General features: G+C 42.8%; 1 protein-coding gene across 3 annotated transcripts in view; it reads right to left on the bottom strand.

The window, feature by feature from the left end:
• LOC144684345 (coronin-6-like) overlaps positions 1–23895 on the bottom strand; it is a 326360-nt gene that overhangs the window by 23577 nt on the left and 278888 nt on the right. The window contains exons 5-8 of one of the 3 annotated variants that reach the window (XM_078548008.1): positions 17483–17664; positions 6122–6241; positions 2816–2920; positions 782–927 (exon numbers count right to left, since the gene is read on the bottom strand). In XM_078548008.1, coding sequence (XP_078404134.1) covers positions 782–927; positions 2816–2920; positions 6122–6241; positions 17483–17664 — 553 coding nt within the window. Of the gene's footprint in view, positions 1–781; positions 928–2815; positions 2921–6121; positions 6242–9518; positions 9639–17482; positions 17665–23895 lie in introns of all 3 variants that reach the window. The other 2 variants (XM_078548007.1, XM_078548009.1) reach the window with 2 other exon arrangements.

The following is a 23895-nucleotide window of genomic DNA, read 5'->3' as shown; positions in this document are numbered from 1 at the left end:
ATTTTTAAAAAAGTATGTGATCAGTGTTTGGAGACCCTTACAGGACAATCCTGACCCAGCACAAATAAAAATCTGGGCTGCCTCCAGTCTGTCTGAGGCTCATAACCTGCTCCCCACCTTAATCACTCAAGATGGGAGTTACACAAGAATGCCCAGGCATAGGGCAACATTAATGCAAAACAGCAGCAATGCAACGCGAATACAGGGTTCTAATTGGACGGTGACGTTAATGCGAAGCGACGTTGTGCGGGACGGTGTTAAGCAAGGACTGCCTGCACTTCACACAATAAATGACCAAGTTGAGTTTATCCATGGTCACATAGGCAAATGCGACAACCATTATTCACCAGCAACATCCCACAGAGATTAATGATAAGTCAATCCCATTCTTTGGTTTTGTTGTTTGAGGGGACAATGTTGGCCAGTAGAGATCCCTACTCTTTTTTGAATAATGCCATTGGATCTTTCAAATGCACCGCCAGAAAAGGTAAACTTAACTTGGGATTAACTTTGCAGCCCATGTTCCTCTCCCTCCCAGCGTAAAGTTCACTAGTGCCATTGCTTGATGCGACAGCATAGACCAGTGACTCAGTGTAGGCGGGTAATTATGGCTATGAACCAACATGCTTGAGCATGGAGGGAGTATATTGGTTGCCTTCAGTGATAGATAGGTCTTTACCTGAGGAGCGCATTTTTAAAAACAGCATCATTTTCAACACTCAGTCGTAATCTTGCTAACTTGCCTCTAATTCCCTTATTAAGGCAGAAAGTAAACGCTCACCTTGCAATTTCACATCTGCTAACATCCAAGCCTCTCTTTGTCATGAAGCCCATTCCCCTCTGTGGCTCCTTACTGCTGAATGTGCTGATGTAATGAACAAATGGAGCTTCATCTGTGATTTCAAAGTATCGAATACTGCTATCGCCCTGCGCACAGAGAAATTAGTCTCGAAGGAGAAAGCACAGAAGGCTGGACTACAGTTAAAAAAAAAGAATTTCGCTTTTCCAAAGCATGTCTCGTGGTTTTATTGTAGTAAATTTCACCATACAATAGGTAGCTTTTAGGAATAGTATCTCAGGACTTGGGCTCAAGATCTAATGCAGAATAAGCAGCATGATAGAAGGAAAAAAAACACTCAGTGGTGACCTTTCTAATTCAGGGGGCGAAAGTTCCCAGACTGCAATCGACAAGCACTATTTCAGTTCAGATAATTATTTTTTAGGTTTTTCCCCTTAGCGATGGAGTGCATCCATTGTAGCCATGCTATAAGTACTATTAAATAGCGCTACACATCAGCAGGAGAAAGTGCAAAAATTGTTTTATTAAAATGAGGGTTCAGGAAGGTCTTCACAAAATGCAAGTAAAACATGGAGTGCACTTGCAAGTGGGATCATGGGGTCATGAATCCTGAGATTTATTTAAAGCACAGTTGGGTGCAGCGATGAGGAAACTAGGTTCTCCTGGGGATAGATGAGGTAAGATGGACTACCCAGTTTTCTTCATCTACATTTAGGGAAACTTCCGGTATAAAATATTATGAATCCATTCCTGTATATGAAACATAGAATAAACACTATTTAAGGTCAAAGGATCCACTTCATGAAGAAGATATTCCACCGTTACCTGGGTGATGAAAATAAATGCACATCTGCAAAATGACAATGTGATGCGATCTTAAAGGCCCACCCGTACACAGGACCGTTAGAATGATGGGGCGGGATTTTCCAGCCCCTCCTGCCATTGGGATTTTCCAGTCCTGTCGAAGTCAATGGGCTTTTGAATGGCTCGGCACTGCACAAGAGGGCCGTCAAATTCCACCCATGGAGTGGGCACTAAAAGGGAGATAACTCCACTCAAAATATGAGCAAACCTTAGTTTATTTGAGGGCCATTTCAGTCACGGCAACATCCTGCACCAGTGATGTGTTTAATGCACTAAGAGTCAATATGCTGACTCAAAAACACTAGCAAATCATTTATCATGAAGGCAATATGCTTTTTAAAAGGAAGTATTTTTGCTAAAGTACAGGCGGAACTACTTTTAAAACAGCAACAATCTACAGTAAAGCTTTAGCACACTTTCAGATAGGGCTCAAAATGCTTTCTACACAATTAATTGCTTTGAAATGCAATGACTGTTCTTCCATTAATTCATGTTTCTTACATTACAATGGTGATTACGGTGTTAGCTGTCCCTCCCTCCATTCAAGGTTGACATCCACTCAGGGTTGTGAGTTTCTGCCAAGGCCTTCCTGTGACTGAATAGGCCGATTCTCGACACACTGTTCTTTGGGCACATGGGGCAGGGGGATCCGGAGTGCAGGATTTGCTTCCTTTTCTTTCCTTCTCTCCCGCTGCTCTGCCTCAATCATTAAGGTGCTGCGGCTCAAAGCGTGATGCAGTTTGATGGACAAGTTGTCGTCACTGGACACTGTGTCTGGATGACCAAAAACTTTCTACCCCCTCAGGTCCTGTTTTCCCAACTCTCAGATGGCCAGCGTTCCAGAGGAGGACAAAGAAAACGCTTCAAAGACACTCTGAAGCGCTCCTTGTAGCGCAGCAACATTGGCCTGAATGACTCGGAGGGCCTTGCTGCAACTTCAAAAGCACTTCATTGGCTATAAAGTGACGGGATGTCATGAGGTCATGAAAGGTGCTAGATAAATGCAAGTCTTACTTTCTTATGGCAAGCTTTTTGCACACAGCAAGATAGCACAGCACAAATAGCAATGAGATGAGCAATCAGCTGATCCGCTCAATTAATTGTTATATCAAATCATTGGAATGAATTATTAACACATCAGTAGTGTCTCACCTTTCCACAGAGGTACACTATGTTGGTGTCTGGATCATAAAATGGCAGAAGCACTCCATTACTGGTGTCCATTTCCTGAAGTGCTATTGGTTCATCAAAGTTTTTCTACGTGGAATAGGGGGAGAAATGTATTAAATTTTAACTCTGTCCACGCTGATTGTCCAGTACTGCATGCAACAAGTTATTAGCTTAAACCGTTCACTACAAAACAGGCAATGAGAGTTGGGAGGGGAGATGTGGTCAACACTTGCGTGTGTTATTCAGTGAATATGACTGCCTTTCTGACATCTAATAATCTATAAAAATCACTTGGCAGTTTTTGACATAGTAAATAAGTACATGCAGATTAGAAGGCTCCTGCAGTCACGTCTCATTGTGGTTATGGTACTGGTTCAAAGCAGCCTCCGCTCATCACTTACAGTAAACTTGTGTCGTGAGTATCTGGAATTGGAGCTGGACCTGACTCCAATTTAGCTGCCTTTGCGCCAAGGGGGAGTTTTATGTGATGCCCATTCCTGGTGCGAAGCCTCACCCACCACGAGCCCAATTTCAATCAGAGGATGTGGGCCCCCAGTGAGTTTCTCATCCATTAAAATAAACAGGTGGGAAAAGATGGAACAGTCTTGGTGGGTGAGGCGTCACACCAGTAAATCGAGTGATGACACTGGGGTATATTTACACATTGACCAGCTCAGCTGCAGAACCCAAAAAAGCTCTCACTTTATTGTGTGCAGCACAGGCAGTCGTTGGTGCAGCCAAGTGGAGAGAATTCCACTAGGCTCATGAGTGCAATGACTCGGTTTCAAGCTGACCGAGGGCCAGTTTCATTGAGTGATCGGGCCAAATCACCGCCTTTTTTTTAAGTATTACTCCTTTTTCTACAGCTGCCCAGGACACTCCCTGCACCTGACAGGCGGGTTCATGGTCATTTCCCCCAGACTGCCACAAACACCCCATCCACCGATACCACCCCCCCACTACCCTCCTCAACCTCCCTGTGTAGCCAGGAGCTAGGCTGTGGGAACCATTGGCCGTCCACAATACACACGGCCCATTTCCCTTCCAGTTGCGAGATATCATATTCTCTGTTCAGTGCATCCCTATTTAACAAGGCTCAGAATGGAGCGAGATTTGAACTGATATCCCTGGACTATGGCAATAAGCAGTGGTGCACCAGCGCTGCACCATATTGACAGCCCCAGCACCAGTTCTATATTGTCTTTTGTTCTAAGCTCTTTTTTGCAAGCTAAGTGTTTTTGTTTCTTAAAAATGTATAGTTTCTAAATAAATGGTATTCACAATGGCAGATTGCTGTCCAGCTCGATGGAAAACCATTCGGCTGACTTCATCTAACAAAACCCCTTGCCTCATTATTAATTAGATGAATGTCTCAACTTTACAGAAGGATTTTAATCATGGTTTCTTATTTTTGAAGGTGATGCACACAAGCCAGAGGGGTCAGGTAGTCTCTTCCCAGCAACTCTCATTGGACAGCATATGCTAGAAGGCGCAAGGGGTTGGGGGCTGGAGCCCAGGGCTGATTACTCTTCATACCAAGCTGGTTGCCCACCTCTCTCAAGGTGATTAGCAATTCAGTGCACGAAGAATATCAAAGGTTTAACTCTGGACCACTCCATGCTACCTATTGAATCATGAGTTTTGTTAAACAAAGCATATGAATACTTTAGCTGCGTTCTTTAGTTTGCAATTGACTGCATACAAACATGGTTTAGCTGAAACATTATTTCTTTGATATTACTATTATGTTAGAGGTGGTAATGTACCACTTTACTCTCATGCTCCTGTGCCAGTTTACTCTTTCTCAAGAGGAGCACACCCATGCAATCCACACTTCATGGCAGAGACTAAGCCTTTGCATCACCCATATAGCAATTCACCATTAACACTTTCTGATTCATTTGAGCTGCAAGAGCAGGTCTAGCCTGACCATACCAGCTATATTTTGTTAGAAAGGCTAGGATTAAGTAAAAGGTGTGTGTATGTGTGTGTATGAGTGAGTGAGTGAGTGAGTGAATGAGTGAGTGTGTGTGTGTGTGAGTATATGTGTGTGAGTATGTGTGTGTGTGTGTATGTGTGTGTGTATGTGTGTGTGTGTATGTGTGTGTGTGTGTGTGTGTGTCTGTATGTGTGTGTGTGTGTGTGTGAGTGTGTGTGTGTGTGTGTGAGTGTGTGTGTGTGAGTGAGTGTGTGAGTATGTGTGTGTGTATGTGTGTGAGTGTGAGTATGTGTGTATGTGTGTGTGTATGTGTGAGTGTGTGTATGTGTGTGTGTGTGTGTGTGAGTGTGAGAGTATGTGTGTGTGTGTGTGTGTGTGTGCTCTTTATGAAAAGAGCTTCTGAGGCATCCCACATCTTGCACTTTATTAAAAAAAGATTGTCTTATGAAAATAGTGTCCAATCCTGTGGTTATGAAAACCCTGCGCTGGCAAAATGGCTGTTCACTGGGAGAAACTGAGATGAGAAAGTACTTTCTGCCTTGAAGCAGATGGGACCATGTTCAATCTGCAGGTAGCAACAACCCTGGGAGGGGACATTGGACTGGAACAGCAACACAAATTCAGTCCCACCGAAATCAGCTGTGAAATTTGACAGCTTAACAGGCACAGCTTTTCCTACTTGTGTCAATGCTCCCGAGTGCCAGTGGGTGAGGCTTCTGTTTAATTTGATGACATCAAGTGCTCCCTAATTAATATTAATTTATGTTAATTTGACAGACACTTTCTAGTGCAGCGCCCTGCTCTTGAGACTCCAGCAGGTCCTGTGTGGTCAGGTTTAAGCTTCAAGGGCACAATTTAACAAAAGTATCTGCTGTCAGCAGATTTTAAAGAAAAAGGACTCACCGCGCTAGCACAGGAGGACATTTCAACACCAAACAGTTATTCTTATGCCCAGCACGATTTAAAAAAAAAATGTCTGGATTTTCTTTTGATGAATTTCCTAAGACAAATCACGGCCTTTCCCGATTATACTAGAAAGAGCACCAGAGCGAGACACATCAATCACGCCCCCCTGAACCTTTCAGTTCTTAGTTTCATTGTATCCACTCCACTCTGTACGACACCAAAATTTGGTTTAATTAGCAGAGTACAATGCACAGCTAATGATGTTTAATCAACATTGTCTTATCTTCCATCACATTTGTTCACCTCAGTCCCTCACTGGTTTTGCTGTTGTGCTTAAAAATTGTATCATTTTCAAACATTTCTTGTTGAATATTCCTATTTTAAGTAAGTTGCTAATGGATGATGCACATTGGCCTAGAGCCTATGCTGTAGTTGAATACTACCGGGTCCCATAAACCCAGCTCCCTCTGACTCATTCGGGTGAATCCTGTGGTAAAGATGTTTCCCTCCCGTGTAAAAACCGCCCTCATCGGCCTCATGCCTTCATGGGGGCTCAGTTTTTCCTGAAGGAGAAAGCAATAGTTAAAAGACAAGAGAACAAGTGAATTCCACATGGGGAATATTCATTTCAGACTAAGTCAAAGGATTAATTTTCAATACGACGTCCTTAGGAAGGTCTGAAGCAAATATTTCCATTGTGAGAAGTGAGAAAGGCCTAGAACTCCTCCTCCTGGCCAACTATAAGAATACCACCTTATATGTTGATATGAGTCAACTGTTGTACACAGTGCATATAACCCAATGTATAGACATTTGCTTGCGATCAATTTTATTCTTTTAAACAAAGTGGATTAGTTGGCCTATTTGTATTGTTTATCTGTGGAGAGGAATTCTGGTTGGGATAGAAACAGATATAGTCTGTTCCTTTCCCGTTTAAACACTTTCTCTTTGCAAGGTGGCTAGTTGGCACATAACACAGAACTCTTACCGCATTGATAGCCAAACTGTCCGATCCGATAACAAATTACTTATTCGTTAATGTTTCTTTAGCAGTACAGCCTGGTTTTGAGGAGCCTGCCAAAATAAACCCTGAATATGATCAAACTTATATCATCAGACCATGGGTCAATATGAAGGAAGCAACCTTCACAGTAGCTATTCTACCAATGAGAAGCTACAGAATGGGTCTACAATGGTTAGCCAATTTGGTCTGTATCTGTAGCACACTGATTTTCTGTTTTAAAGAGCGATTAACCATTAGGATAAATTATAGAAATGTTTTCATGATGCTAATGGTTTGAAACCATTGTAAATTTCATTGGTTGGTCAAATAAATCCCACTACATTACTTTCACTGAAAGCTATCATTATCTCAGTGAGGTAGATTTTTGTGAGGCAAGGTTTGGCCACTGCATTGAGAAGATTATAATTGGTGATGTGGAGGACCTTATCGCGCACACACTGACCTCCGAGCCAAACTGACCTCCTTTAGAGTCAGGTTCCAAAATCTCTCAACATTTATCAGAATGTAATCAGCAGCAACAAATTGTATTTATATAGCGGCTTTAGATAGTAAAATGCCCCAAGGTGGGAGCAATTTCAAACAAATTTTGGCGCAGGAGCAAAATAAGGAGATATTAGGCCAGGTGGCCAAAAGCTCGCTCAAAGACATAAGTTTTAAGGAGTGTCTTAAAGGTCAAAAGAGGAGATAGAAAGGTGGAAAGGTTGAGGGAGGAAATTCCAGAGCTTAGGGTCCCAGCAGCTGAAGGCATGACTGTTGCGGTGGAGTGATTAAAATCGGGGGTGCTCAAGAGGTCAGAATTAGAGTGCAGAGGGTCGTAGAGCTGGAAGAGGTTGAAGGGGTAAGGAGGGGCAAGGCCTGGGAGGAATTTGGTAACGTGGATGAGAATTTTAAAACAAGACATTACTTAGCCAGGAGCCAATGTAGGTCTGTGAGCACAGGGCGGACGGGACTTGGCGCAAGTGAGGAAATGGGCAGTTTTGGATGACCTCAAGTTTATGGGAGGTGGAAAAATGAGAGGCCAGCCAGCAGTGGATTGGAACAGTCAAGCCAAGGTTTAAAAAAAAAGCATGGATAAGCAGCAGATGAGCTGAGACATGGGCGAAAATAGTCGGGCAATGTCACGGAAGAGGGAACGTCAGTGATGGTGCGGTTAGGCGGTCAGAACCTCGCCTCAGGGTCAAGTAAAACAGTAAGATTGCAAGCAATCTGGTTCAGCCTCAGACAATTGCCAGGAGATGGATGAAATCGGTGACAGTGTTCAGATAACCCAGGTCCTGGAGACCCCAGCTCTGGAATCTCTGATGCTCCCACACATGAAGCCACCCCAGAAATTACAAACCCAAATTTCCAATATCCATTTTGACTGGGTAAAGCTGCACACCAGTAATTGAAAAAAAGACACCCATAAAAGTTGACTTTTGTGTTAATTTGAGAGCAGTGATTATAACTGGAAGTGATCAACACATTAAATATTGAAAGCATATTTTATGTTTTTCCAGAGAATTTTCTTTTGATGATTTCCTTTAGTGCTCCCTACAACTTCAATGATCAAAATGTCCTACCTCATCGAAAAGAACCATCGCAATGGCTGCCAAAAGGCTGCCTGGCATACTTTGCCTCAGGCTTGTATCTTAGCACAAATTGTTAAGAATGAGAAAAACTTCCTATTTTCAAGAATTTTAATACATGCACGTACGTGTCTTGTGCAGTTATTTTGTGCTTTGCCTGCATGGTGATGGCTTTCGAGTATCTTTGTATATAGGGATTGTTGCTATGGACGTGTGTGTACTGGGAGCAATGATTGCGTAAGTGTTGAAGCAATCTACTTTGGTCTCTGGAGATTAGACACAAGTAGCGCCGCTTACATCAACTGGTTGCTATGCTTAGAAATGAAAGATAGTTATGGGATACAGTTTGACACACTGGGACCATCTCCACTGCAGCAGCAGAGGTGAGGGGGAGATTTAAGAGGTTTTCAAAATTGCGAAATGGTTCTGGTGGAGTGAAGGTGAAGAGACTATTTTCTCTGGTTGAGGAATCAATGACAAGGGATCATCAACTTAAAATGTAATCATTAAGAGACCATGAAGAGAAGTTAGGAGAAATTTATTTTCATGGAGGATTGCTCAAACAAGGAACGACTGTGTGGCCTATGTGTGGTCGTTATCTGGTTTAATACAGGACAATGTTGTTGGCTTAGTTGCTCTGCGGCATCAGTCAGCTTTCCCTTCCTGGAGCAGGTGCGTCAAGCAAGCCTCCAGGAAAGGGAGTGAGAATTCACAGTCCCAGATGAGGACTAACATCACTGGTTTGGACTGGGATGTATCCAAATGGTGTTCCAGCCAGAGGCTGTGGGCCTCTTCAGTCCAGGTGGCTGCATTCCACCATAGCTAGGAAGGTGGGGAAGGGAAGGGAATGGGGGCGGGTGGGAGAGATGGGCAGGGGTTAGGGGAGAAGAAAATAGATCAACAATTCTGCATCCAAGGTTGCATAGTGGATCAATGAAGGCAAAAACGGGAAGAATTAAACCAACCAAAGTCACAACTGGTCTGCTGGTAACCAAAATGTTAATTTTATTCCATTAATAAATACAGTGAAACTCCTTGTCCCCAACCTTCATTCTCAGAGAAGTGAAATTAAAACCTTACAAGAGATTCTGATCAGGGAGCCTGATCATATTCAGCTCTCGTTTTTTGCTGAGTGGCCATGTTGACATGTTTAGCTTTGCCCCTCGCTTGTGTTGTGTACCAGGCTGCCACCCGCTCCCCCAAAAACCCACCCCACACCCCGCCGCCCGATGATGAAACACCTCCTACCGGGTCCCAGAGGGCCAGCTGCCGTTCGCTCATTTTGCTGAATCCGGTGGTGAAGATTTTACCGTTGGACATGAAGACGGCCCTCATTGGGCGAGCGCCTTCATGCGCTTTGTTCTTTTCCTTATTTGGTTGGTTAGTAGAAAGCAACACCGGAACACAAGAGCAAAATGCATTCAGGAGGAAAAAAAAAAAAGGAACATGCAGTCACAACACACAACATGCATCATATCAATCCCGAAATCACCCATTGCACAGAACGTTTCATCACCCCCACCTCCCCAGCCCAGATTTACCTTTTGCAAAACAAACACAATCCACCTGTAACACACCAGCTGTAAGGTTCCAACATGATGCAGAAGTAGCCCCATCACTTGCTGAAGATGGAATCAAATTGGATTTTTGCCTCTCCGTATCTGCACCCTGGACTCAAACTTGTGCTGACAACTTTCTACACGTAAGCATTTTGCCTTAAGTGGTGGGCTCTGGTGGCTTGTGGAGTGTCCCAACCTGTCTCGGCTTAAGAGACTAGGGCACTCTGCTCAAATTCTGATGTGCCGGTTGTCTGGTTAATATGTCCCACAACAGATGAGTTGAACTAAAGAGTGGAGCACACCTATCCCACAAGAACGCACCGCAGTCCAAGTTACGGGGAATTCTGATTAATTCTGGAGTAGTTTTCTGTCTATTTCTGGCAGGGCCTGCACTTCCCTTAAAACTAGTTCCCTCGACGATGTGATCATCATTTAAACAATTTCTCAAGTCAACAAAAGCAGACAAAAAAAAAAGGGATGTTACTTGATCAGTGACCATATGTAGGACTGACATGTGGCTTTAATATTAGAGTTCTCTTGGGGGCGTGTGCAGGGCTGTGTGACACTGGAGTATCAGGGCACTGCACCAAGCAGGGTTAGGACACAGGCTCACCCTGTGCCCACACCACAAGGTCTCCCTCGGGGCCAGGCAAAGTTGAATGGAGAGTTTTTAACCAGGCTGCTATTAGGTGTCTCCTGATAACTGCTAACTAGCAGATAGCCATGTGGGAGAAGTTTGTGCCTGGCCATTCTCCCCCTTCCCACCTACAATAGAAAGGGGAGAAAATCAGGGGAAAAAAGGACAACATACCTGCAAAATAATAATAAGCTTCCTCTGGTTTAACTACTAGGAGGAAAATGGTGTCTGTGAATGGTAGCTACTTTTCTTTGCTGTTCTTCTGATGCCTGTGCAAGTAGGACCTAAGAAATCTGTAATCAGAAAGGTTCTCATAAAATACTATGTAAATATGTATGGAATTGTCCATGGATTTGCAGTAAATTGCACAGTATGGTCTCTGTGGTCAGCAAAGGGAGCTGTAAGGAGATGTCCTGTACTGCAATAGATTCACAACTTTTGCTAATTTAAAAGGCGTACTCTGGTGTGCATTGACATGTCCTGAAGGACACTTTTACCAGGTTTTGAACCGGAGGGATGACCAGAGGTAGATTCTGCGACCTCAGATCCACAACTGAGTGGCCAAGGGAAAAGGTCATGGAACACTTAAGGATCGGGTGATCAAAAATACCAAATAACCACTGGACAAAAATTCACGCTGCAGCATAGGTTTATACCGGCAGCCAATGCCGAGAGACATTTCAGAGATTTGAGAACTGAGCCTCCCTGAACACAAGCCAATTGGCAAGATATCAGTTTAATAATCCTTGGTAAGAGGGGAGTTGGGCCCTTGGAAAATATCCACTTAAGGTTAATCCTAGCCAGGTTTCAGTCACCATTCTATAACTGGTCCCTAAAGTGGTCAGATAGAATTGTGGTGGAAATTACTGCTACTGAGCCACATTCATTCTGAGTAAGACTCACTAGTTTTGAATTTTTAACCCATTTTGTGCTTTGTCAGTAAGGATGCGCTAAACGTTTAACTGAGTTTGCAGACTTCACTCTCAGCAGTGGATTGCAATTGACTGATGGGACATCAGCTCAATATGCTCCGTTTTTGTTCCAAGGTAATAAACGGTCCAGATGTATTCTCTAGTTAAATAATAATTACCAAACTTTTGAGCAAGGGTTCCTGGGTAAGGAACATTAGGCTTGATCAACAAGGATGCTGCATCCTCAAAGAAGGTAGAAAACCCAGATGGAGAGTTGTTGACAAGCTGCTATCATGCACCTCTCAGCAGGTCACTCAACAGTAATGCTTCATTACTTCATTGTAAAGATCATACTTGTAGAAACTATTGTGTTTATTTCCTCAATGTGAAGAGCAATAACAGTGCCCATGGCAATTTTCCATGTATCTGCCTTGACATTCAGCATTGGCAGGCTATCCAACTGAGAGAGAACTTTGCCACAAGATCTTTATGAGGAGTGATATGAACCCTGGCACATACTGATCATCTTTGGATCAGCTGAGCTGTGAGGCATCTGGTTTTGTAGTTATTACTGGTATCATTTATTCCCTGTACCATCATCAGCACAGCTACACAGTGCATTAAATCCAACAACAGTGATTGGTTTTTGTCTGCAATATGAACTGTTTGGATGGCAGTTGTGTTTTTTTTTATGTGCATTAACTATGGTTCAGTTCATGCCTTTGAGTCCCATTCTAGGATTTGAGCACAGAAATCAAGGTTGACACTCCACTGCGGTACTGAGTGCTGCACTCTCAAAGGTGTTGTCTTTCGGATGAGATGAGGTGTCTGCCCTCTCAGGTGGATGTAAAAGATTCCATGGCACTATTTCAAAGGAGAGCAGGGGAGTTATCCCCAGTGCTCTGACCAATATTTATCCCTCAATCAACATCAGACAAACCGATCATCTGGTCACTATCCCATTACTATTTGTGGGGGCTTGTTGTGCGTAAGTTGGCCTCCACATTTCCTACATTAGCTGTAAAGCGCTTTGAGACATCACAAAGTGGCCTAGCAAGCCGTTCAGTTCAAGGGCTATTAGGGATGAGCAACAAATGCTGGTCTTGCCAGTGACGCCCACATCCCATGAAAGAATAAAGAAAAACATAGAATTACACTGAATTTACAGCACAAAAATAAGCCATTCAGCCCAACTTGTCTATGTTGGTGTTTATGCTCTGCATAAGCTTCCTCTCACTTTACTTTCTCTAACCTTATCAATATTCTTCTATTCCTTTCTCCTTCATCTGCGCACTTAGCTTTCCCTTAAACGCAGCTATGGATTTAACAACTTGGCAACTTAAGTTGGGGCCCTCTATGCCAGGAATATGTCTCATTTTCAATCTCACTTCAAGTGCACAATCCTCACTGATTTATAAACAATGTAGAGCTACCAACATTGCCAGGCACAACAGTGAACTAAGTTTCACTATTGAGCTAAGTACTGAAGAATTAGCATTATCTCTGAAGATAGAAGTTATATAATTAGACTTGAGAACTGTAGGAACACAAAGTTCACAAACAAAAATCCAAATGTGTATAAATCCATGCCTGTTCACCCATAGCCAAGAACCTTCCCTCATGTCTCAAAACATTTCCCCACCATCACAAAGAAAACAGGCATGTAAATCATCTGTAAATATTTGAAAGGATTTCAGTTTTCCTCTGCAGATTCCAAGTTTAAGAGGGGGTGGGTGCTATGAACACTTCCAGTCACAATGTGTGGCAACATTGCAAACACATTCTACACCAACAAATCTACCATTTCACGAGAAATATCAGAGGAAATAGTGATGCACTTGCTATGTCACTGCACAATGCAACTGGAACAGTTCTTAATAATGTGTTTTTCTGATATTCTTCAGCAGCTTAAACTAATCTGCAACCACTGGGAAAAAAATACCAGCATCTGAGCTAAAATTAGGAGGCAACTATTTTTAACTCTGAATGTCAAATTTAGATGTGGGCATTTGAACTAAAACAGCAAATATTCATCCATGCATCCTCCCTGTTATGACATTCATAGCTTTTATATTCAAAAAAGTACCAATATTTGATATTATCTAAGAGCCTCATCATTGAATGAAGGATTTTTTTCATGATTTCTCAGTCATATAACTGTCTTTTCCCTCTCAAATGCTCCTGTCAGATGTGCTCTTTATTTGATGAGATTTTAAATGAGGCCCTTTTATCACTCAGGTGGATGTAAAGGATTTCACGGTGGTTTGATATGTTCAAAGGAGAACGTGGAATTCTCTTCTTTTGATTACCATTTCCCACCTCAACATTTCTGGGCAAATCAGCTTCCATATTTGCCTATTGGTCAACTTCAAAAATAACAAATTGTTTGTAAGGTGTTTTGAAATGTCCTGAGAGCAAGGTTAAGTCATTATGTTAATGCAGGCTCTTTCTTTCCCTATTAGAAATGCATTCAACACACCATTAAACTCTCATTGAACTTTAAACTTACAGGTTTAAAAAATCCACACCACTTGTTCTGCCGACAACATGCAGCACCAAGATCGGAAGGCCACCTGATCATGATAGTCTCACCAGTGATGCCAAAGTGCCGAATTCTGAGGAATGTCAATGTGGTGTTAACATTACACCACACTGCACTAAAATTCAAAGCATTTTGGACTAGAAACCTGCAGGTCAAGTTGCAGGGACTATCCTATTTTCCCTACCATACCATAGCCACAGGTACAGAAGATTCAGTAGGGGACAATTACTGAGGGTTTCCAACCTGCATAATAATGAAGCTGACTTCAGCTGAAATGATAAGGATTGTTCAGTTTATAACACTGGGAAAAGCACAGGCTTCTACAGGCCCAAGCTGCTGTTAGAGTGTAAGTAAACTTTTCTCCTCTCCTGTTCTCTGGACTAAATGGGTACGTGACTAGGAGCTCACCCAGTAACATAGTTGCTATAAGCTGGATCAATATCTCCCATGGGCTGCTGTGTGGTCCCTGTTCAGCATTTCTCTACAGCAGTGCCTTTCAAATCAGGAATTAATAGAGAATTATGGCATCAAGGAGCCCGAGCAAAACTAGAGTCAATGGGAATCAGGGGGAGAACTCTCCACTGGTTGGATTCATACGTAGCGCTGAGCAAAATGGTTGTGGTTGTTGGAGGTCAATCATCTTTGCTCCAGGACATCACTGCAGGAGTGTCCTAGACCCAACCAACTTCAGCTGCTTCATCAGTGACCTTCCTTCTATCATAAGGTCAGAAGTGGGGCTATTTGCTGATGATTGCACAATGTTCAGCACCATTCATGACTCCTCAGGTACTGAAGCAGTCCATGTCCAAGTTCAGCAAGACCTGGACAATATCCAGGCTTGGGCTGACAAGTGGCAAGTAACATTCGATCCAAGCAAGTGCCAGACAATGAGCATTTCCAACAAAAGAGAATCTAACCATCGCTCCTTGACAGTCAATGGCATTACCATCACTGAATCCCCCACGATCAACATCCTCGGGGTTACCATTGACTAGAAACTGAAATGGACTAGCCACATAAATACTGTGGCCACAAGAGCAGATCAGAAGCTGGGAATCCTGCAGTGAGTAACTCAACCTCCTGACTCCCCAAAGCATGTCCACCATCTACAAGGCATAAGTCAGGAGTGTGATGGAATACTCTCCACTTGCCTGAATGAGTGCAGCTGCAACAACACTCAAGAAGCTTGACACCATCCAGGACAAAGCAGCCCACTTGATTGGCACCCCAACCACAAACATTCACTCCCTCCACCACTGATGCACAGTAGCAGCAGTGTGTACCATCTACAAGGTGCATTGCAGGAACTCACCAAGGCTCCTTAGGCAGAACCTCTCAAACCCATGGCCGCTACCATCTAGAAGGACAAGGGCAGCAGACACCAATTGGAAGTTCCCTTCCAAGTCACACACCATCCTGATTTGGAAATATATGGCCATTCCTTCACTCTCATTGGGTCAAAGTCCTGGAACCACTCCCCTAACAGCACTGTGGATGTACCTACACCACATGCACTGCAACGGTTTAAGAAGGCAGCTCACCACCACCTTCTCAAGGGTAATTAGGGATGGGCAATAAATGCTGGCCTAGCCCAGACCCCATGAATGAAATTTTATAAAAAATTAAAAACCTATCGCTCTAACACACTGTATACCACCTTCCAGTTACTTTGCTTAATTCTTCTCAACTGAATGTTCACATAGAGATGAGATATTCTTCACTAGAAATATTAGCCAGTTCAATCTTTTAATTAGTTGTTTAGTAGTACAGAGCTTTAGTAATGCTGAAAAAAGAGACAGGCTATCTAAACATTTTGTCTTGCACTCATCAGAATAGCTCCCAAGAAATTCGCAAACTGTAACAGGGGAACAACAATTTATACTGCATGCGAAGAGAGCACTGATTAGTTGGCAAGTGGACTCTGATAGGTGGAGGCGTTGCCATGCAGAATGCAGCATGGAGCAGTGAGCTCTGCAACTTTGTTCAAATTCAAACCAGACAGGTCGATTCTGACTGGCCAAAGCATTGCCCTGGGGAATGAACCAGGGAATGACTGTTCCCTAAGCTTTTGTTTAGATTATAAAAAAGGTGCAAAGTGTGCACATATTGCTTCTGTCTGCAAAAGACAGGGCCCTGTGTGAGAATATATGTAGCTTCTAACAAGCATAAGTGAGCCCGACAGATAATCTTAAATTGATTTTTAGTGTAATTCTTGGCACACTCGGGATTGTTCAGCAAGTGCTACTGAATCACAGAATCATATTTAACGTATGACATTGTGTTCTGAGGTTTGCAAGCACATGCTGATTGAGTACGGTCAGTATTCTGCCTTTTTGCAAACCGTTGAAGGGATGTGCCATTGATAGGAGCTGCCAGATGTTGGGGAGTATGGCTTACGTACCTGCCATTGCACCAGCACTGAAATCCATATACCACATTACTCACTTGCGTGGTAGGCAGAATGTCTTTTTGGCTTGATGGCAGCATCCTGTTTGTGGAAAGTACCACTCCTGTTGCTACTGCACAGTAGCAGTGTGAAACAGCTGGCTTCACCTATTGCTCAAATTGCTCGAGATACCTTGCCATTCCAGGGTAATCGGAGGTAGACTGGGCACCTTTCAGGTCTGAAAGTGACGACCTTAGGCCCATTCATAAGTTTGCACAATACACATTAGGCAATGAGCTGATTTGAGTTAGCCATTATCCCACAGGATAGCTTTGATGTGTCCTATTTTTGCAGAGTGAAGAAATGGCTCAGGCCCTATTTATGATACTGCAGTGAAGGCCAATCATATAGTGCATGGAGCTGTAAGAATCCAAATGTGTATATTGGCCAGTGAAGGTAGGCTTGTGGTAGTCAGTAGTAGAGAATCCATTAGCCGATTTCTCAACTAGCACATCGAGGAAAGGGAGCTCGCTAGGCTGTTCCCTATAAAACCATCAGTCAGGCTCACAATGTAACTCATTTGCATTTGCTAAAAGCTACTTATATTCATAAGCAGGGACCTGTCCTCTGCAAGCAAAAGAAACATGTACCAGGCATTGCGCCTTTTCCCAATTAAACAAACGTGTGGGGGACAATAGTTCCCTGGTGCATTCTCCATGGCAATGCCTCAACCAATCAGAATCAACTTGCCAACCAATCAGCACTCTTATCTCATGCAGTTTAAATTGTTACTCCCTTGGAAATTTGGCATTTTTGTGTCTGTCCTGATGCGTGCAAGGTGAAGGGCTTCGATAGCATGTCTCTTTTTCTCAACAATAATCTATTAATTTTTATCTACCTTCACTTAACCTTTTCTTTTGTTGTTGCATCCAACAATTTCCCGATCTTAATGTTCTATACTATTTTCAAAAGGTTCTCAGGGTGTTAACAGGCCTCTACCTCATCATGACAAAACTCATTTGAATTAAGGGATCGCAGCTCATAATAGCACTGGTGAGCTTTCCAAATGATGCAATTTAATGTGCATTTGAGTAGAGGCTCAATAGGCAAAATCAAATACTGGAACTTCAAACTCCATGCAGCACAAACATGTCCCAAACCGGTGGGGAAACCTTACAGCAATGATGCGTTGCTCCCTTGGATCAATGACGCGCACTTTCTTGTCCTTGCACGTGGTGCAGATGAGGCTGCCATTGCGGTTCCAGCAGACATTGTAAATCAGGTCACTGTGCAGGTCATCGAGAGTTATCAGGGGCTCCCCTGTCCCCACGTTCCAAATAATTATCATATTATCACTGCCTGCAACAGAAACAACCAGATATTGTAAAACGTCAATACTCAGCATCAACTTCTGAAGGGCCGAATTCTAAAGGAATCAATCATTTCTTTGTGTGACCATTTTATTTAGCATTTCCTCTCAGTTCTTGAAGGAACTTATTCCTTAGACTACAGTTGCATAGTTACTCCCCCACATTCTTCATGTGTGAGTCTAGATAGTGAGGGCAGGCGAGCTATTAAACCACGGAAGGCATCAACGTTAAGCCCACTCTCCTCTTCGCCATATTCACATGAATGTACTTTCCACCAGGGATAATTGCACAGCAAACAGGAGTCTTAAGATGTTGCACCACCGCTTGCATCCTGATTCCCTTTATTCCAGTAGCATGTCCGTGCCTGGCAACTGGCTGCAAGAGCTGTCAGGCGTTAGAATCATATCTCTCAAGACTGAAGTATTCTTTTACAAAATGGAAGGGCTTGGCGTGACCTGGAAGCTAACCTGGGGCTTTTTTTTTAAAAAAAGGCCATAAGTTCACCTGTCAACAAGCAGGCCTCTTCCAAGAAATCACCTGGCCTATATGGTGCTTGAGAAGGAGTTGTTTGTTTGAACTGCAAAACACTTAATGAAAAGCTGGGAGACGAAAGAGGCAGTCACATGAGAGGGAGGGGGAAGTTGTGAACCTGCTTGTTTTGAAGGCAGTCTTGTGGGAAAATAAGCTGAAGAAAGAAGGTTACCTTGACTGGCTCCCTCTCTCCCTACCTTGCCTAAAATTGTGTTTGGCTATCAACCTCTAGCCAGAGAACCCTCATCTACATGTAACCCGTCTGCATTTGGACCTGCAAAGCTGAGACCTACGGTGAGAACATGCAGATGTCCAACGGGACTAGCAGCCCATCTTCACATGAGAGCACTCAACAGCGTCGAGACCCTGTGGACTTTATCCTTTACTTTAGAATGCCCATCCTCCAAAGCCCATCTCTGCAGAGAGACTCTATCTGTTTGTCCTTTGTGTGTCTGTGTGTGCATGGATGTGCATGCTTGTGTGTGCACGTGCTGGGGGAACTCTTTAGGAAGAGATAGATAGTTATACTCCCTAATTGCAATGATGTATTAACTAGTACTTGCAACCTGTTAAAAGGTTTGTTTATAAAATAAATTAAAGAAGTCTTGTCAGAGTCTCTTTTCTTCTTGATACTAGAGGTACAGGAACACAACTGACCATTTTGGTGAGAAAATTAAACATTTAAATGAATGGTACAGCCTGCGGAGTAGTGGGGCTCGATAATTCGTGTACTTCTCCCATCCCGGTCGTAACACACGATCTATATATTTGCTGTGGAACAGCAGCAGAATGTACAAGAGAAATAGAATCCGTTCACAAGGTTTGGGGAGCTGCAGCAGCTGTGATAATGGTTGAGAAATAGTGCACATAATATGAGAATACTCAATACACAATAATGCGTTGATTATAAATGGGATGATTGAATTTGATGAAGCAGGAAGAAATCTGGAAGTGTATAGGAGTGATCTGTAAAATGCCGGTGCATTTGAACATTAATCAAACAAGGGAAAAACGAAAGGCTAGAATGCATTTGTGTGCAGTGTGAGAGTGTCAGATGAAATCTTTCCCTCCTTACAAAGACATGTCTCAATTCACAAAAAAGCAGACGGAGTTAACAGTAAGTGTGTATTTTTATAGAAATCAGAACTGATTTGGTGTGTATGGTGCCATGGTTACTGATAACAATTTGACGTGTCAACAAAAATTAAACGGAGACAAGGTGCCACTTGCTGGCAGGAAACAGGGGAAATCAACTGAAATTTCTCTTTAATTTGCATTTCAACTGACTTTTCCCATGCAATGGACAAGGGATACTTTCAAATCCCAGGAGAACGTAAATGCTCACAGGACTATAATTCTGATTGTTAATTCAATCCCAAGCCAGTTGGTGAAGCATGGAACTAGACACTGATACTTTTCTTGATAACAGGTTTATTTACAGAATGCGGAATTACATACCTCAGCTCCCTACCTACCACCCACAGCGTCCCAGCAGTCTCTCTTTATAAGTGCTCTATGTACTTAATTAAACAATGCTCTTCACCGGTGTATTTTAACAGTATAATTAACGTACCATTAATACTGATGTATCATGATGACTGCTAGCTGACAGACAGAACTGGTAGAGATAGCTATGGCCATTTGGCTGCACTGGCAGTCAGTATTCAGTGTACATGAGGAGTAGAGGAGAAGGATACAGTTTGAAAAGAACAAAATATATTTTATACATATATTTTTTTTTTATAAAACCTAGTCTACATCTGTTCTAGTTGGACAGATTGCTCAGTTTATTAAAACTAAGCTAAACATACCTCTGGATCTGAATAAGTGACTCTGCTGTAGATGTAGAATTTGAATGACAGAGTAAAAGCTTGTGGGTACTTCTGTTGTTTGTCCCTGCACATGTTCTCTTAGAGTTGAAACCAGTCTAAAGTGTCCCAGCAGCTGCCAGGGGAGAAAATGCAGCCACTTGTCTCATTCTGTTTGGATGCCAGCTGCTGTATCTAACAGGTGGGACTGGCAGGCATCAACACTAACAGTCTCACTGCAGCAGAACCGTTGGAGGTGATATGAAAAGGACACTGTGTTCAACTCAAATGAGGGATTTGTCAGAAATGTGTCTGCCACTTACTTCAGACTTCTGGCACTGGCAAAGCACTCCCTTCTTCTTGGGTCTCAGCCTTACCATGGTTCGACCTGTGTTCACACATTTGACAAGAGCTTTAGACAAGCCCAGGGGATGTGTGTTGTAAAGGCCAGTTGGATCGTATTTAACTTTCTTTCTAATTTGCTTCCTGGCCAGTTCTAGCACCTGAAAAGGAGAAGCTCTTTGTGGCAAGTAAATACATTGCCTTCAATGCCAGCAATTCTCGCCCAGGCGGCATTTCTGCTAGGCGGACAGAGAAAGCCGATATTGGCAGATCTTCCCAGCATGGAGAACATCCCAAATCAAGCCTGATCCCATCCTCACCAACATCCACACACGAACACTTCCCTTTACATCATTTCCCATGACTTACAGCAATGTATTATGCGACTATGATGCGCTGCTTCACCCCAAACAGGAAGTGATGTAAGCCATTTTCCTGATTTTCATGCATTGTCATAAAGGCCAAGAACAAACTGCCTGGTTCAGGAAATCTGGGCACGTGTTAAGCAAATCATTGTAAATCTGCACACTTCTCATGTTGGATTCATTGAAAATTTCAAGACTTGAGGTTGGTTGGTTTTTTTTGTTGGGTAAGGGCATCAAGGGTACGGAGTAAAGGCAGTTAAACGACGTTGAGATGTTGGTGATCCAGCTGAATGGCACAACAGGATGGAGGGGTTGAATGGCCTACTCCTGCTTCTGTAGCTGAAGACAGCCATTTCTTCTGGAGTTACGGGAAGGGACCTGGGGAACCTCTGTTATTTTAGGGACATTGTATTGTCACTGAAGAAGGTAACTGCTCTTAACAGATGGACTGATTGATAAGCCAAGGATATTTATTTACCCACTCCTGCAGATATAAAATGAGATGAAAATTCACTAGCCAACATGGAAGGATTTGATATTGAGAAGGTTTTAACAGACTTGAGGTGGCACAGGAGTAAATTGACAGGATTGTACATGAGTAATATATGTTCATGTGTCTGAATTCTCCTCGTTCTCTTCATTCAGCAGCCATTTATGTAATATAGTTACAGGAGCACAGATTACAAGTCATTTCTGTCTCTTGAAACTTATTTCCACAGCTGTCATAGAACACGTGGGATTTACCCTTTAACACAACAACAATGCCCTTCCCTCCCCCAAATCGAGACTGAAAATCCAGCTTCAAATTAGTTTTAAAGTCTTTGTTGCTGTCAGTAACAAGAGTCAGCTCAGCCCAGCAATAGCACATTAGCAACAGAGTCTGAAGGTTCAAGATTTGAACGTATGATCCAAGTTGATACTGCAATGCAGTACAGAAGAAGGGAGGCAGGGCAATTCACCCTGGTCCACTCTTTTTCTTAAAGAGTGACAATTGGTTATATATAGCGTGAGGGGCACCACTCCACAAGCATGGGGCAAGATGAGGAGGCAGAGCTCCATGAACGGAGATTGAACATGCGCCATTGGCGTCATTCTGAATCAGACTCTAGCCACCTAGGCCATGAGCTAACCAACCCCAACACAAGGGAAGTGCTATATTTCAAATCAGGCATGAAACAGGGACCATATCTACCTGCTCAGGAGCCAAAAGAGATAGGATAGGAAGTTCTCCCGGTATCCAAGTCAACATGCAGCCCCCAGCCACCATCACAAAATGGAGATTATTTGGCTATTCATCTCACTGAACAACCAAGACTAGAGTGGTTAAAGGAACTTGAAGCTACTGGTTTAATATTGATGTACTAAGGCTTTCCCCTACCTATTGTGACCCATTGTGATGTTCCGTCAGGTTCAAGCTCTGATTCTCACATTCAAATATCTTTCACTGGTACATTCCTCAGCCTTATAAGACTCTAAGAGATCGGTGTTCTTCCAACTCTGGCCTCTTGGATATCCTGAAACCACTTTAGCTGCCTCACCATTGATCACAATGGCCCAAACTCTGGAATTTCCACCCTGTAACCCTCTATCATGCTGCTCCTTAAAGACCCTTTCTCAAAGCCCAACTCTTTGACCACGTTTTTAATCCCCTAATGTCTCTTGCTTTGGCTCAGCATTAATTATTGCTTCATTATATTTCTGTGAACCATCTTGGGATACTTTTCTATGTTAAAGGCGCTGCATGAAAGATTGAACAGGACAGGCTCTTATCTTTAGAAGAGAAAAGGCTGAGGGGTACCTGACAGAGGCCTTTAAAATTATGAGAAGGTTTGATAGACTAGAGGTAGCGAAGGGGAACACAGAAGTAGGGGCCATAAGTACAAGAGAGTGGTTAGAATGTTGTAGTAACTGAAGGTGTAGCTTTCTTGTCAAGGACCTGGTCCAAGCATGTAGCATCTGAAAAGCTCTCTGTAATAAAGTTATCTGTTTCTAGTAGAAATCTGTCCGGTACGTCAAGTCATTACATTTGACGATGAGGATGGAATAGCTCCGATGCTGCATCTCCCCTTGTTAATGTGAGTACATTGTCATGAAGCTATTAATATTATCGGAAAATATTTTTCTTTTAAAATAGAGGTTGAGTCTGTGGGTGTGTCTTAACTGGATTAAAGCCAGCTAGTCTGGGTGCTTTGATGTATAGTAGTTTTGAGATGTAAGAGAGGTAGAGTGCATTTGCATTTTGTTGAATAGAGCATTCAAGAAGGGGAGTGAACTCTGGCACCTAGCTAGCAGAGACCAAGCAATGTTTATATTACTAATAAAATGGCACTATGAAAGGGGTTTTATTGTTAGAAGAGGTGGAGTTCAAAGGGGCCGGTGATACAGTGAGAGTTTATATTCAATGTGATGTGCTAGGTATAACTGAAAGCAGTTATGTGTGTGCAGGGCAGAGGCAATGTAAGATCAAAGCCTCTAAGCCTACCACAGTATCTGCAAGGAACCAAAGCGAATTTGTAAGGTAAAAATGCTTTGCCTGATGTCTACTCAAAACCTATGGGCTGCTGTTGCCTTAGTGGAGATTAGTTTGGGAATTTGTTAAAAGTTATGATAGTAGTAATTGGTAGCCATGTGTATGTGTTTAACGTGTTGTAACTTAATAAAATGTTTCATTTAGTTTAATATGAAACCTCTTGAGGACTGGCGGTCGGATTCCTGAATTTAGAACTGCATCTCAAACATACCACTTAAAATTATAGGTTATGACAGTTGTTTAAAGTTTCCCTCTGAGATTTTTAAATAATTCAGCTTTACCAACTGCTGGGTCAAAACATACATCAAATCTTAGGAGAAAAGAACACTCACCAGTCATATCACTCTTTGGCAGAATCGATCCTTACGATGCGGCTTTGGAATACTGGAGCCAGTATGTAGAGCTCCTTGATTTTTATTTCATAGCAAACAAAGTTATCACAGAGGAGAAGAAGAAGGCAATCCTTTTGTGCTTATGTGGTAGCAAGACATACAATCTCATCTGCAGCCTGAGGCCCTGAACACGCCTAATTCTAAGTCCTTTAATGAATTTGTAGAACTCGTGAAAACACATTACCAGCTGAAACCATCCGTAATAATGCAGAAGTTTAAGTTTAATTCCAGAGTAAGGGCCCAGGAGATTCC

Source organism: Cetorhinus maximus, chromosome 9 (assembly GCF_964194155.1).
Source record: "Cetorhinus maximus chromosome 9, sCetMax3.hap1.1, whole genome shotgun sequence".
Classification (NCBI taxonomy): Eukaryota; Metazoa; Chordata; class Chondrichthyes; order Lamniformes; family Cetorhinidae; genus Cetorhinus; species Cetorhinus maximus.
Note: the sequence above shows the minus strand (reverse complement) of the source record. Positions and strands in the feature narration are given on the sequence as shown.